We start from the raw sequence: 16,562 nt of genomic DNA, 5'->3' as shown, positions 1-16,562 counted from the left end.
AGCACAAAAAACATTTGCTTTCTAGATCACATAAGGTGGTTGAAACATGCAAGATAGTTTGCTAAATTGTACAAATAACATCTCTCTCTTCATGACACAAATATAGGTAGGCCCTAGCTATGTTCTACCTGGTAGGATACCCACAGCTAGTTTCTTTACTTTCCAGACACATACACGTAGCGAACATTGCTATGTCCACATACAAGTGGCTAGACATCTTTCCTTATATATACATATATATATATATATATATATATATATATATATATATATATATATATATATATATATATATATATATATATATATACTAGCTGCATCCCGTGCTCCGCCACGGTAAATCTTTTTAAAATATACCAACTTTGGAACAGAACAAAACAAACAAAAACACAACACAAACACAAACAAAACACAACCACAACCACAACACAACCACATTACAACCACAACACAATCACAACACAACCACAACACAACCACAAAACAACCACAACACAACCACAACCACAACCACAACACAACCACAACCACAACACAACCACAACCACAACACACGGTAAACCTTTTTTAAATGTACCAAGTTGGGAACAGAACAAAACTAAATACAACACAAACGAACGCAAAGAAAAAACAAAAACGAAAAAACAAACACAACACTCAACATAAACTCAATTTAAATGTAATCATAAAGGCATATTGCTCACAGTCTATCCCGTAGCGCCAAATCGCGCCCTTTCCGAGCGCCGGCGGAAAATTTCGATTTACACCCTCCCACCTCCCTCAAACTTTCGATTTTCACCCCCCCCCCCCTCTTGCTACGCCTCTGTTATAAAACCCTTAACTTTTCCGCAAATAAATTAAAGGCAGTATTTAGAATATCCGTGTTTTACCGACCATATTGCACTTTATGCATTTTTTTCAGTACTTTTAAAAATTTACAATAAAGTTTCATGACTAAAACCATTGCGCACCTAATGAACGTGATGACTTAATATAGTAATGGAGAATAGTTGATTAAAAATTATAATTAGTAAACAGTACATTCAGTGAATAAAATAAATAAAAGATAGCCTTTTATCAATCAATGCTAATAATAATATTCCAACAATAATGTACTCTTACACGTCTGCATAATTTGCATTCACATTTTGCTAATTATATTATTCCAACAATTATTCCGTCTTGCAGATTTTGCATTCACATTTTTAGCGTGAGTTCAATTTATCTTTGAATTACCTCCATTGGCAAAATTACTAAGCAGTTTAATTAGATTTTTCTACCGTACTGTTATTATGTTATTAATATGTATCCACTCTTTCTGGGAATATTAACGAAAACGATATTTGACATTGATCCTTTTAATATGTTTTAGCAATGTGCGTGTATTTAATATTCTCTTTACGTTATGCAAAATTGTACAAACAGTGGAAATTATAAAATAGCTCTATGCCGTTATATAAACAAACCCTACTCAATTACTTATAATAAGACACTGCGGTGCACTGAAAAGCACAGCATGGTGCGTAGTTTACTTTTATGGTTCCAAAATCTATAGCGATGACGGAAGGAAGGACTGACACACTACCAGCAGCGTTATATTATAGATATATATAAAGAGGTATGAGTATGTAGGTTAGAAAATGTACCTTTAGACCTCCAAAACCAAAACTAAATGTCAAGATCCGTCTTTACTAATCATGATCCTATTTGTGAGAGTTGATCTCTGACAGCATGAACGCACCCACCTCCTACCCACCCGGAAATAGGAATTTCCGCAAACCTGTCTATTTATATATATATATATATATATATATATATATATATATATATATATATATATATATATATATATATATAAAGACAATAACCGGCGAAACCTTTATTTGTATGAGTTGGCTGTTTTGAACAAGTTATAGAACACAAGTCATCATTGAAAAAATATATATAATTAAGGATTGATTCACGTTTTTCAGTGCTTCAGTTTTAGGTCTACCAAGTTGAAGTGTAAGTCTTATGTTATTTGTATTTACATTTTTTCTACATGAAGACTTTACAAATAGGCCGTTTACAATAATTGGTGCTGCATGCTATATTTTTTTTAAAAATGGGTTATCTCCCTTACATATAAAAGTGAAACGGCTAAAGCGTTTTATTTATTTATATTTTTAGTTATGTTTAAGATTTTATGTTACTTGTTTTATTTCAATTATTAAAAATTAAATCACAGTAAATGTTTTGAAGTGAGTTAAATACATATTGTGGAGTTAGGTAGTGCAAGGTAGTGTTTTGATAAAAATTTAAATGAACAAATCGTGGGAGGTTCGGCATCATTTAAAAAAGGTATTTGTCATATTATTTGTATCAGTTATATAACAAAACGTATATTGAATCTTAAAATAATGTTTATATTTTAAGAAAGAATTTAAAGTTTTAGAATCTTTTTACAACTATTTTAAAAGAAAAAAAAATGAAATTTTGATAATTGTTGTAGTGAGATTAAGATAAATCAAAAATGTAATTATTTATCAGTGTTGAACGAAACAAAATAAAAGCCATCAATATATGATCTTTTGCTACGTGTGACATAGGGACAAGTTTGCCTGGTGCCTGCAAGAAATGCCAGTGGGAGGCCTTACTCAAGAGTGGCTTAACGGTACTCGGCTCTCAGAGGCGTACAAGACCCCCCAGCTGTCAGAACTGTACACGGGACCCCAGCTCTCAGAGGCGTACTCAGACTACAGGCCCTCCTATCCTCGTGAGGTGTACGACCTAATCATGACCTTCCATACAAGTTCAAGGTCGTGTCAGTGTGACCTCGCTGTTGATGTTTGCTGTGGTACTGGGCAGAGTACAGTGCCCTTGGCTGGATACTTTAGTAAAGTACATCTATAATAATACTATATTTACCCATGTCTCATTCATATTCTCGATATCTTCATATTTTACATATATATATATATATATATATATATATATATATATATATATATATATATATATATATATATATATGTATGTATGTATGTATATATTTGTGTATATATATATGTACATATATATAGAAATATATATATATATATATATATATATATATATATATATATATATATATATATATACATATATACATATATGTATATATATATATATATATATATATATATATATATATATACATATATATATATACAAATATATATATACACATATGCGTATATATATATGTGTGAGTGTGTGCGTGTGTTTGAATGTGCATGCGTGTGAGTGCGCGTGTTTGTAAATGTGTTTACCTTTATACCTGATATCCTTTTTATCTCATCGTCACAATATCTTGAGAGTATGGAGAGTATGTATGTGTATGACTGAGCTCCTGAACTCTCCACGTACTCTCTAACCCTACAACTCTTCATGATGTCATGTCATTGTTTCGTGCGCGATACCGATCCCACTTTTGCATGACGTCAGACCACGGAATCCGGTTCACATCGTATCACTTTCCCCCCACCTTCCCTCCCCCACACAACACACTAAAATAATGTCCACAGTGTCGGTATCTTTAAACACATTTTCTTTAGCTTTTAAAGATAAAGATCTCATCAATAGTTAAGCACTGAATTTAAATACAACATTATCACTAACAGCAACTATCCATTTCCATTATTCATACAACCTTACCACGTTTACCCATTTCGCCTAATTTTCAAAACAACTTACCACATTTACCCACTTCGCCTAATCACAAACCACCTAACCACGTTTACCTATATCGCCTATTCACCAAAATACCAAACCACATTTACCCACTTCGCCTAATCACAAAACGCCCAGCCGCATTCACCTATTTCGCCTAGTCACACAAGTCTCAACTCCACTCTAATCCCCAGGTGCTAGGAGCAGATGTCAGTGAAGACCAACTCCAGAAATTTCCCAAAGATCTTCCAAACGTCAAGTCAGTTGTGTCGACTGCGGAGAATCTCCATTTCCTGGAACCTGAATCAGTTGACCTAGTTACCGTGGCAACGGCCCTACATTGGCTGGATCAGGACAAGTAATATATTTTATTTTTTAATTTATAAATCTTATTTCAAAATTACATCATGACCGCCTAATACAACATAAAAAAAATAATATTGACCCGCCTAATGCAATATAAACACAATTTTAATATTGACGCAACAAATACAACACAAACACAATTTTAATATTGACCCGCCCAATGCAATACAAATAAGAAAAGACAACATATTATTTTTTGTGCAGTGATTAACGATGAAAGAGCATTTCCTTGTCGCTATTTAACCATCTCGGAAACAAATTAACTTGAAAAGGACAAAGTCTATTGAATATCACAAAAATATATCTACCATTTTCTGCTTAATATTTCTGGTAATAGCCTTAGAGAGTTCTTTCAAGTTTTGCTAGATAGGCCTGAATATTTTGAAATAATTTGTGGTTGAAATGTTTCTTTGATTCCAGATTTTTTCAAGAAGTGAAACGAGTTCTAAAACCATCTGGAACTTTTGCGACCTTCTGTTATAACTTTGAAGTTCTAGATGACGTAGAGGCAACAGAGTTCATTGAACAGGTAAATGATTGTCTGTGCTTCAAATGTATAAGCTCTGGTTGATTGAGAGTTATTGCACTTTGCCCTCAGCAAATTACAGGCGGTGATGCGGGACTATTAGAAAACCACAAGTTTTAAATCGAATATTTATTTCAATAAATAAAAACCAATGAATCTAACTTGTCAGAAGACAGTTTTTAGTTTTGAAGAGTTCAATAATGTGGATTTGTTTTCAATATGTTAGATTTTTGTGTTTGATCAGAGAGTATGAATATAAGTCTCGTGTTCAGATCACCTTAGGGGGCGCCAAAATGGGTTGGAAAAATAAATCAAAAGTTTGAGAACGGTTTGTAAATCGAAGTCTTGAGGGGGGGGGGGGTGCAAATCGAAAAGTTTGCCCCCGGGCGCCGGGAAGGGTGGCTACGCCTCTGTTTAAACTTGACCTAAAATCCTAACCTCGACATATCGACAAATGTAATCCTACGTGTTAAGTAAATGTAAGTGGCGATTCTATAAAGTTAGGGGTTAACATTTTAGCTAACGTAGAGCATAACGCTATTCAAATCATTTCTTGTCCACTATTGACTGAGATATCCTATTGATCTATGTTTGCTAATGTTACTGTAACCCTCACTCAGTGGGGATGCTTTTACCCACTGAGGTGTTGTGGTTTAAGACGGGCTGACCCTGAGATTAAGTACACACCGACGCCGACAGTTGTTGTCAAGTACTCGTTTATTTATAGCATCGAGCCATGACGGCGATGCAACACAGTAGTACAAAACGAACTAGCCAAGATAAACCAAAAGATCCAAAACCAATAGACCAAAAGAGAAAAAAGAACTGTAGCCCTTCATTAGGTCTACATCTTGGTCCACAGACAGCAGCCTTGCGTGTCCGACACGGCTAGGCACATGTCACATGACATGGAACACAGGTAATTTCGCTCACAAAAGCATAAAAAAACGTCAACAGTTCAGTTGCAGTCCCACAGGGGCCGCAACCCAATGAATAACAACTTCATATTTTTATCCCCCTTTGGCTGGTAACGATATGTGTTACATTACATCTACATCAATTGATCTATCATTTTATTAACTTTCCCTGTCCACAATTGATTGAGCTACTCCATTGATCGGTGTTTTCTAATTTTACCTGTACATCCATTAATCTATCCTATTGATCCATGTTTTCTAATTTTACCTCTACATCCATTGATCTAACCTTTTGTTAACTTTACCCTGTCCACAATTGATTGAGCTACTCTATTGATCCATGTTTGCTAATTTTATCTCTACATCTAGACGCGAAAAAAAATCTTTAGCAAGTACATGACGTCAAACCTTGATTTGATTGAAGATAAATTCACCTCCATCGACTTCCCCTTCCCCCACACTCTCAGGTAAGTTGTACTTTGTACATAATCAGATTTCTTGTAATATGTTGGCCTACTTGTCAGTGGCGTAGCTAGGTCGGGTGTTACCCGGTGTGGCATCTCATGGTGACACACCCCCACACCCACACTTAATTTTATGTCCAAATTTTGTATTTGGTGTCACCCCCCCCCCCCCGGTAAAAGCTATACTAAATTTTATGATGTTTATCTATAGTCGGTTATTAATACAGCAGGATGTAGCATTTTTTCCTCTATAATTTGCATGTTTAAGTCATTGTGTCACACACCCCTTCCTTGGGATCGTAATTATGTACTTAAAATAATTTTTAAATCTTATTAACAATTCATTGAACTGGCAAAAAACAAACATATTTATTTTAAACATCTTGCAATTTTTTTGTCTTGGTGTCACCCCTTAAACTCCATTGAGAATAGGACCGGGACTTTACTTCCCTTAAGAACACGATTTGTGCCTAGTTTTTAAACTCAAGACATGAGAATCCAGCCTCTCCCAACCTCTCTTTCAAATGATCCCCTACGTGACATTTTTGGTCTTCCATCTTTCCTCTTCCATCTACCAAAGAAACTGTCTTGGGAAGCAATCAACACTCTCTTTAAAATGTGTTTTAAATGAGTGAAACTTAAACTAATTACTTTTATTTATTCTAATCTTATTCTTCAACATACTTACAGCTTATTATAATGTAGAAAATAATTTGAATTAAAAAAAAAAAAAGCATATGAAAGTTATACGTAGTTATTGAATGATTTGCATACAAATAATTCTATCGTCCATGAAATTCCAGACTTGATGGCATCAACATGACGTCAGAAATGAGTGTTGACCAGTACATCGGCTATCTCCGCTCCTTCCATTTCGTGGACTTGTACCTCAGAGAGTATCCAGCTGACGACATTCTAGGTCACATCAGGAGAAGGTAACTCTAGGCGTTCAACCAATGCTAATTTTAGTAACTGGGAAAATTAGGACCAATTATTAGATAAGATTAAATATAAAATTATCCACAAATACGTTGTAAAAAATATTAGAAGTGTTTAATTCATTTACCAGCAGATAATGAAAAGCCTACAAACTAAAGTAAGGAAAAATATATTGTCTGTAGACAAACGGTATTTTTGCTAGACAAACATCAAGTGAATTGAAATCATTTGATCACCAGATTGTCAGAGTTGAGCAACAATGACGGTGGCAGTTTGACTGTCAGATGGAACGTGTTCTTGGTCATGTGTCGGAGGGACTAAACTCGAAGACACAGTGACAGGCAGTGACAGGCAGTGACAGGCAGTGACAGGCAGTGACAGGCAGTGACAGGCAGTGACAGGCAGTGACAGGCAGTGACAGGCAGTGACAGGCAGTGACAGGCAGTGACAGGCAGTAACAGGCAGTGACAGGCAGTGACAGATTGGGACAGGCAGTGACAGGCAGTGACAGGCAGTGACAGGCAGTGACAAATGGAGACAGGCAATGACAGTGACACACATTGATGGCAGTGAGAGATGGAGACAAATGCCAAACACATTTCACATTTTATGCATCGATTGCAGTTCATCAAATGTAACATTTTGAAAATAAAAAAAAGTTTTATTTTGTTTGTTTTTGTACAAGCTTATGGGAATTTTTAAAATAAATTTTCAATTAGGAGAAGTAATTGAAAGGTGCAGTGTGGTTTATGCAAATTTTTATAAAACAGGTAGTGCTATTATTCTCATAACTTAAAGACAATTTTTTTTCAAAACTGCAAGCGGATAACAAAATATATAGGAAGGAAAACGTTAAAATAAGGGTATTTAATGTCAGAGAAGAGAGCAAATACTTTAAAATACTTCATCGATTTAAACAAGCCCAGCAAGTTAATACCTCAGTAGCACGTTTGACAACATTCAGGGGATATAACTGTTACAGAACTAATGGTTTATAATTTATAGTTGTTATTTCCCCTTATAGTTGCGCCAAATCGTGATGAAAATAAATATTTTCTGGTGAGAGCGAATAAATACGGGCATGTGTTATTAATTGATTCCTAATTCCATATCTCTTTCAAATTTCTTGGTCAGATAAGTCAAGTGGGTCGCTTAGAGCTTCACTTGCACCCATTGATAAAATATTTTTAATCTCATTAAGGCCGAAGGTCACATCATCTTGAGCTAAATCATGTTTCTGACTACTGTAAACTTGGGAATCATCCAACTTTTCTGGCTGAGTTTGTTCAGCTGAGTCTGTGGTACCCGGCATATTGGTACCAGCAGATAGCGTGCTTGGGTCTAAACGCTTTGTCTTGTCTTTGGCCCCACCAGATTTTTTAGAGGAATCCGTGTCGTCGCCTGTATCTGTGTCCTCACTTTCTTCATACACCACCTGCCCTTTATACTTTGCCGTGTACTCCAGAAACTGCTTACTCGCCCCGTACCTTTTACGTTTGTCTCCGTGAATCGGCATACTTATGCGTCGGTCTTTTATAACCACAGCAGGCACAGAATCGGTTTCATCTTTCTTATCCGCCTCTTCATAAACCCCTCCACTCTCTGACTTGGCGATGAAAGCCAGTAGCTGTGAATGCGCCTCGATGCTCAAGCTCAGCGTGGACACGTCTCGCTTCTTGCACGGCCGGCGGATGCTGAATCTCTTCCGTCGTTTGATGCAGGTGCGGATGTTGTCGAAGATGATGTCTTTCGAGAGCAGGGTGTTGAACTCCATGAGCTTAGAGAGACGGTCAAACTCCTGGTGGGTGTAGGTGAAGTTGAACGTTGAGTAAGGTTTGGCCGGGTCGTCAAACAGGCTGAAATTAGCGAAGTCCAATTCTTCCTGAGTTGTCCGGGGGACACCTTAAAAAATATTCAAAGTTTATTTAAATAATATAATAGTATATGAAAAATATAAGATGATGTAGGGAAAATTAATTACTTCAGGTTTTAAAAAATAGTTGGACCGGTGAAATAGGGTAGAGATGCGCTATAAATTGGGAAAAAAATGAACATGTACTCTCCCAAACAGATGCTAGGTACCACATTTATCTGAGTTGTTTGTAGGCTCCATGGTTCCAGATATAGATCCTGGAACTTGGGCTGCTGAACCACTTTATGTCCAACACCCCCCCCCCCCCCCTTCATATGAGCCTTACTATCCCAAAACGCTGTGAAAGTTGAACTACATTTAACTCACTCTCTGCCCTAACCTACACACCACTCTGCCCTAGCTTACACACATGTTCTACACACCACTCTCTAACGTAGTCTACACACCACTCTGCCCTACCCTACACACCAGAGGCGTAGCGACCCTTCCCGGCGCCCGGGGACATACTTTCAATTTGGCGCCCCCCTCGGGAGCAAATTTTCGATTTGCACCCCTCCTCTGGAACTCCCCCCTCAAACTTTCGATTTGCACCCCCCTCGAACTTTTCATTTGCACCCCCCCCCTCAAACGTTCAATTTGGCGCCCCCCCCCCCTAAGGTCGGCGCCCGAGGACATATGTCCCCCCCACCCCCCCCCCCTCGCTACGCCTCTGCTACACACCCCTCTTTGCCCTACCCTACACCCCACTCTGTCCTAGCCTACACACCCCTCTCTGCCCTAGTCTACACACCACTCTGTCCTAGCCTACACACCCCTCTCTGCCCTAGTCTACACACCACTCTGTCCTAGCCTACACACCACTCTGCCCTACACACCACTCTGCCCTAGCCTACACACCACTCTGCCCTAGCCTACACACCACTCTGCCCTACCATACACACATGTACTACACACCTGGCCGGAGTTCCCGTCTAAAGTTGATGTTCGCCAGACGGAAATGTACAACAATGGGACAGAGTGGATCCCAGGGGTGCTTGAAGACGTAGCACTCCTTCAGACCTTCTTTCTCGGCCACGTTGGGGTCGATGGGTGGGAAGGGAACTTTGTTTAACTTGGCCCATTTAGCGGCTAGAACCAGGTCCTGTCAAAAAAAATTATGCGGTTTAAATTTGTGAAGTAGATATACACAAATGTTTTTTTTCTATACTTAACAACAACCAGTCTATTATTGTATTGAAACTTGCATTATCCCCATTGTATATGGCTAGCTGCTTTTGTTGTCTATCTAATTGTCAAGTACATTGATGGTCAGTTAGATGGCCACAAGTGTAATGTTGGCCAGTGGCCCTTTTTCCTCTCTGTCATCTTGGTGATAGGATAAATAAATAAATCCCAAGGACAAAATATCTCACGGACAAAATATCTCACAGACAAAATATCTCACGGACAACATATTTCACGGACAAAATATTTCACGGACAAAATATTTCACGGACAAAAATATCTCACGTACAAAATATTTCACGGACAAAATATCTCATAGAAAAATATCTCAAAATATATCAAGACAAAAGATATAGTTAAAATAGCCAAACTCAGACAAAACATCTCAGACAAAATACCTATAGTATTTAAGATTGTTATTTAAAAATTAGAATTATCCAGGTTTGCTATAATACATTAAACATGTTTTATAGCATAGCAGATCTAGTTTTAAATTGTAATTAATAATACAATACACATCGGTTGAAAATTGACAATAACACTGAAACTCATGCAATGTATGCAAAATGAACCCAAATAAACCATTAAAAAGTCAAATCAAACCCACACAAACTATACAGTCAAACTAAACCCACATAAACCATACAACAATCAAACTAAACCCATATAAACCATACAACAATCAAACTAAACCCACATAAAGCATACAGTCAAACTAAACCCACATAAATCATACAACAGTCAAACTAAACCCACATAAACCATACAACAATCAAACTAAACCCATATAAACCATACAACAGTCAAACTAAACCCACATAAACCATACAACAGTCAAACTAAACCCACATAAAACATACAATCAAACTAAACCACATAAACCATACAACAAACTAAACCCACATAAACCATACAACAAACTAAAACCACTTAAACCATACAACAAACTAAAACCACTTAAACCATACAACAAACTTAAACCACATAAACCATACAACAAACTAAAACCACTTAAACCATACAATCAAACTAAACCCACATAAACCATACAACAGTCAAACTAAACCCACATAAACCATACAGTCAAACTAAACCCACATAAACCATACAATCAAACTAAACCCACATAAACCATACAACAAACTAAACCCACATAAACCATACAATCAAACTAAACCCACATAAACCATACAATTAAACTAAACCCACATAAACCATACAATCAAACTAAACCCACATAAACCATACAATCAAACTAAACCCACATAAACCATACAACAAACTAAACCCACATAAACCATACAATCAAACTAAACCCACATAAACCATACAATCAAATTAAACTCACACAAACCATACAACAAACTAAACCCACATAAACCATACAGTCAAACTAAACCCACACAAACCATGAAGTCAAACTAAACCCATATAAACCATACAATCAAACTAAACCCACATAAACCATACAGTCAATTTAAACTCACACAAACCATACAACAAACTAAACCCACACAAACCATACAACAAACTAAACCCACATAAACCATACAGTCAAATTAAACTCACACAAACCATACAACAAATTAAACTCATATAAACCATACAACAAACTAAACCCACACAAACCATACAATCAAACTAAACCCTTATAAACCATACAACAAACTAAACTCATATAAACCATACAACAAACTAAACTCATATAAACCATACAACCATACAACAAACTAAACCCACATAAACCATACAATCAAATTAAACTCACACAAACCATACAGTCAAATTAAACCCACACAAACCATACAATCAAACTAAACCCACATAAACCATACAACAAACTAAACTCATATAAACCATACAACAAACTAAACTCATATAAACCATACAACAAACTAAACCCACACAAACCATACAACAAACTAAACCCACATAAACCATACAATCAAACTAAACTCATATAAACCATACAACAAACTAAACTCATATAAACCATACAACAAACTAAACTCATATAAACCATACAACAAACTAAACTCATATAAACCATACAACAAACTAAACTCATATAAACCATACAACCATACAACAAACTAAACCCACACAAACCATACAACAAACTAAACCCACATAAACCATACAACAAACTAAACTCATATAAACCATACAATCAAACTAAACCCACATAAACCATACAATCAAACTAAACCCACATAAACCATACAACAAACTAAACCCACACAAACCATACAGTCAAACTAAACCCACATAAACCATACAACAAACTAAACTCACATAAACCATACAACAAACTAAACTCACATAAACCATACAATCAAACTAAACCCACATAAACCATACAATCAAACTAAACCCACATAAACCATACAACAAACTAAACCCACATAAACCATACAACAAACTAAACCCACACAAACCATACAATCAAACTAAACCCACATAAACCATACAATCAAACTAAACCCACATAAACCATACAGTCAAACTAAACCCACATAAACCATACAACAAACTAAACCCACATAAACCATACAACAGTCAAACTAAACCCACATAAACCATACAATCAAACTAAACCCACATAAACCATATAATCAAACTAAACCCACATAAACCATACAACAAACTAAAACCACTTAAACCATACAACAAACTAAAACCACTTAAACCATACAACAAACTTAAACCACATAAACCATACAACAAACTAAACCCACATAAACCATACAACAGTCAAACTAAACCCACATAAACCATACAACAAACTAAACCCACATAAACCATACAACAGTCAAACTAAACCCACATAAACCATACACAAGTTGAACTAAACCCACATAAACCATACAGTCAAACTAAACCTACATAAACCATACACAAGTTGAACTAAACCCACATAAACCATACAGTCAAACTAAACCCACATAAACCATACACAAGTTGAACTAAACCCACATAAACCATACAACAAACTAAACCCACATAAACCATACAACAAACTAAACCTACATAAACCATACAACAAACTAAACCCACATAAACCATACAGTCAAACTAAACCCACATAAACCATACAATCAAATTAAACCCACATAAACCATACAACAAACTAAACACACATAAACCATACAATCAAATTAAACCCACACAAACCATACAACAAACTAAACCCACATAAACCATACAACAAACTAAACCCACATAAACCATACAACAAACTAAACCCACATAAACCATACAATCAAACTAAACCCACATAAACCATACAATCAAACTAAACCCACACAAACCATACAACAAACTAAACCCACATAAACCATACAACAAACTAAACCCACATAAACCATACAATCAAACTAAACCCACATAAACCATACAATCAAACTAAACCCACATAAACCATACAACAAACTAAACCCACACAAACCATACAATCAAACTAAACCCACATAAACCATATAATCAAACTAAACCCACATAAACCATACAACAAACTAAAACCACATAAACCATACAATCAAACGAAACACACATAAACCATACAACCAAATTTAACTCACATAAACCATACAATCAAACTAAACCCACATAAACCATACAACAAATAAAACCCAGACAAACCATACAGTCAAACTAAACCCAAACAAAGCATACAGTCAAACTAAACCCACATAAACCATACAATCAAACAAAACCCACATAAACCATACAATCAAACTAAACCCACATAAACCATACAATCAAACTAAACCCACATAAACCATACATTCAAACTAAACTCATATAAACCATACAACAAACTAAACCCATATAAACCATACAACCATACAATCAAACTAAACCCACACAAACCATACAACAAACTAAACCCACACAAACCATACATTCAAACTAAACTCATATAAACCATACAACAAACTAAACCCATATAAACCATACAACCATACAATCAAACTAAACCCACACAAACCATACAATCAAACTAAACCCACACAAACCATACAACAAACTAAACCCATATAAACCATACAACCATACAATCAAACTAAACCCACACAAACCATACAATCAAACTAAACCCACACAAACCATACAACAAACTAAACCCACACAAACCATACAACAAACTAAACCCACACAAACCATACAACACCCACCTTAAAACCCGGTGCGTCGTCCGTTGGTCGGGCGCTGAAGTCAAAGGAAAGAATGAGATCCACCTCCCTCTGGGGGCGGAGCACCAGGGGGTAGGGGGAGTTGAAGGTCAGCCCACTGTCCACCAGATAGAGCTTCTTCAGATTAGTGGGGTGCAGCTCAAAGATATCTTCAAACAGTTCTGTGAAGAGAAGCGATTGAAAAGGTACATGGTAATTTCTTGATTTTAATAACACCGGCTAAAGAGTTAACTTGGTTTTTAAGTTGTTGCAAGTTCGTGATTCAGATTCAAAATGTGCTGAGATAGTTTGCTGACACGAAATAAAAACTACCCAGTGATTAATAATGACATTTGATGCCAAGAAAACTTTGAACTACCCACTAAAGTTGACATCTTATGACATTAACATAAAGATTTCCTTATAAATAATGTCACATGATGACATGAACACAACGACTTATAAAGGATGTCATCTTATGACATCAACACAACGACTTATAAAGGATGTCATATGATGACATGAACACGACGACATAAAAGATGTCATGTGATGACATCTACACTACGACTTATAAAGGATGTCATCTTATGACATGAACACAACGACATAAAGGATGTCATATGATGACATTAACATAAAGATTTCCTTATAAATAATGTCACATGATGACATCAACAGAACGACTTATAAAGGATGTCATCTGATGACATCATCACAACGACTTATAACGGATGTCATCTGATGCCATCAACACAACGACATAAAGGATGTCATCTCATGACATGAACACAACGACATAAAGGATGTCATATGATGACATCAACACAACGACATAAAGGATGTCATATGATGACATCAACAGAACGACTTATAAAGGATGTCATCTCATGACATCAACACAACAACTTATAAAGGATGTCATATGATGACATCATCACAACGACTTATAAAGGATGTCATCTCATGACATCAACACAACAACTTATAAAGGATGTCATATGATGACATGAACACAACGCCCTACCTTTATTCTGCTCCACCTCTTCCTCTCTAGTTTTCTTGAAGGGTGAGAAGGGGTAGACGTTGCTGTAGGAGAGACCTCTCATAAAGTTGAAGATGCGGGCAGCCCGTAGGTGGATGCTCTAGATAGAACACAAGAACATTCTCTCACCCACTCATATTGTTTTACTCGCAGAAAGTTTACAAGTACCGTACTTTAGAACCTACTGATGTCTGTTATTTGAAAATTTACAAATACCGTACATTGGAATCTACTAATTCTTTTACTAGAAAGTTTACAAATACCGCACTTTGGAACTCGAATATATTTACAAAATTTATGTCATTTGAAATTACTTTGACAATTACCACACAACATAACACTGAGTAAAACAATAGTAATTAATATCAAATCGCATCACATAATTAGGATAAACTAATTGTGGGGCTCAGTGGAAAAAGTACTTAATTTTATTGTTTTGAGGATAATGAGTTCAGAGTTTTTAAAATGATGTTGAGATATCTAGTATATTTTTAGTTTTATGAAATTAAACCACTTGGGTATTTTTTTTCCATGTCCCAAATTTACGGGGATGGTTTTGGGGTGAAATAAAATATGCAGGTGTTAAACTCATTTTTAAAAAGTGTAACCTAAATATTTTTTTCCAACACACCCTTCAGTTAAACACGTAGCACTAATTAATTAAAATAAATTACCATAGTACCTGCAGTAAACTAGATTCAAGCACTGCCGACTTCATAAAGTCTAACAAGGAGGTTTGTATGGACTTTGTCGTTTTCTGTGGTTGGGTTTGAGGGCTGCCTGTAATACAATACATTTCAACACTTTAGGTACACATTGATATTCATTATTTCAACACTTCATATACACATTGATAAACAACATTTTAACACTTTAGATACACATTCATAAACATTTCAACACTTCATATACACATTGATAAACAACATTTTAACACTTTAGATACACATTCATAAACATTTCAACACTTCATATACACATTGATAAACAACATTTTAACACTTTAGATACACATTCATAAATATTTCAACACTTCATAATTATACACATTGATAAACAACATTTTAACACTTTAGATACACATTCATAAACATTTCAACACTTCATATACACATTGATAAACAACATTTTAACACTTTAGATACACATTCATAAATATTTCAACACTTCATAATTATACACATTGATAAACAACATTTTAACACTTTAGATACACATTCATAAACAACCCAAATACATGGTACTGTCACAGCTTTTTGATTCCAAATCTCTGTGATTGAGAAACAACAGGCTTTAGTCCTTAAAGGCCACACAACAACGCTGGGAGTCAATGAGTGTGCGCC

At 35.8% G+C, this 16,562-nt stretch overlaps 2 protein-coding genes across 2 annotated transcripts in view; one reads left to right on the top strand and one right to left on the bottom strand.

The window, feature by feature from the left end:
* Positions 1 to 2,616: 2,616 nt before the first annotated feature.
* LOC131941887 (putative methyltransferase DDB_G0268948) lies at positions 2,617 to 7,234 on the top strand. Its single transcript, XM_059301461.1, has 6 exons — positions 2,617 to 2,880; positions 3,885 to 4,048; positions 4,477 to 4,585; positions 5,869 to 5,966; positions 6,767 to 6,898; positions 7,142 to 7,234. The coding sequence occupies exons 1-6, from the start codon at positions 2,617 to 2,619 to the stop codon at positions 7,221 to 7,223; spliced, it is 849 nt and encodes a 282-aa protein (XP_059157444.1). The 3' UTR covers positions 7,224 to 7,234.
* Positions 7,235 to 8,005: 771 nt separating this feature from the next.
* Positions 8,006 to 16,562, bottom strand: part of LOC131941880 (cytosolic phospholipase A2) — a 19,264-nt gene continuing 10,707 nt past the window's right edge. Inside the window, exons 12-16 of the mRNA XM_059301449.1 lie at positions 15,902 to 15,999; positions 15,202 to 15,319; positions 14,178 to 14,356; positions 9,730 to 9,916; positions 8,006 to 8,804 (exon numbers count right to left, since the gene is read on the bottom strand). Coding sequence (XP_059157432.1) covers positions 8,020 to 8,804; positions 9,730 to 9,916; positions 14,178 to 14,356; positions 15,202 to 15,319; positions 15,902 to 15,999 — 1,367 coding nt within the window. The 3' untranslated portion in view covers positions 8,006 to 8,019. The remainder of the gene's footprint in view (positions 8,805 to 9,729; positions 9,917 to 14,177; positions 14,357 to 15,201; positions 15,320 to 15,901; positions 16,000 to 16,562) is intronic.

This window comes from Physella acuta, unplaced genomic scaffold (assembly GCF_028476545.2).
Source record: "Physella acuta isolate Inbredline_101_S28 unplaced genomic scaffold, ASM2847654v3 ptg000032l, whole genome shotgun sequence".
Lineage (NCBI taxonomy): Eukaryota > Metazoa > Mollusca > Gastropoda > Physidae > Physella > Physella acuta.
The sequence above is the reverse complement of the archived record's forward strand: the minus strand, read 5'-3'. Positions and strand labels throughout refer to the sequence as shown.

Bases quoted from the DNA above. Each gene is read 5' to 3' on its own strand.
- LOC131941887 (XM_059301461.1), top strand. From the start codon at position 2,617: ATGCCAGTGGGAGGCCTTACTCAAGAGTGGCTTAACGGTACTCGGCTC. The intron at 4,049-4,476 runs GTAATATATTTT...CTTTGATTCCAG, and splicing joins CATTGGCTGGATCAGGACAA to ATTTTTTCAAGAAGTGAAAC. The intron at 6,899-7,141 runs GTAACTCTAGGC...TTTGATCACCAG, and splicing joins CTAGGTCACATCAGGAGAAG to ATTGTCAGAGTTGAGCAACA.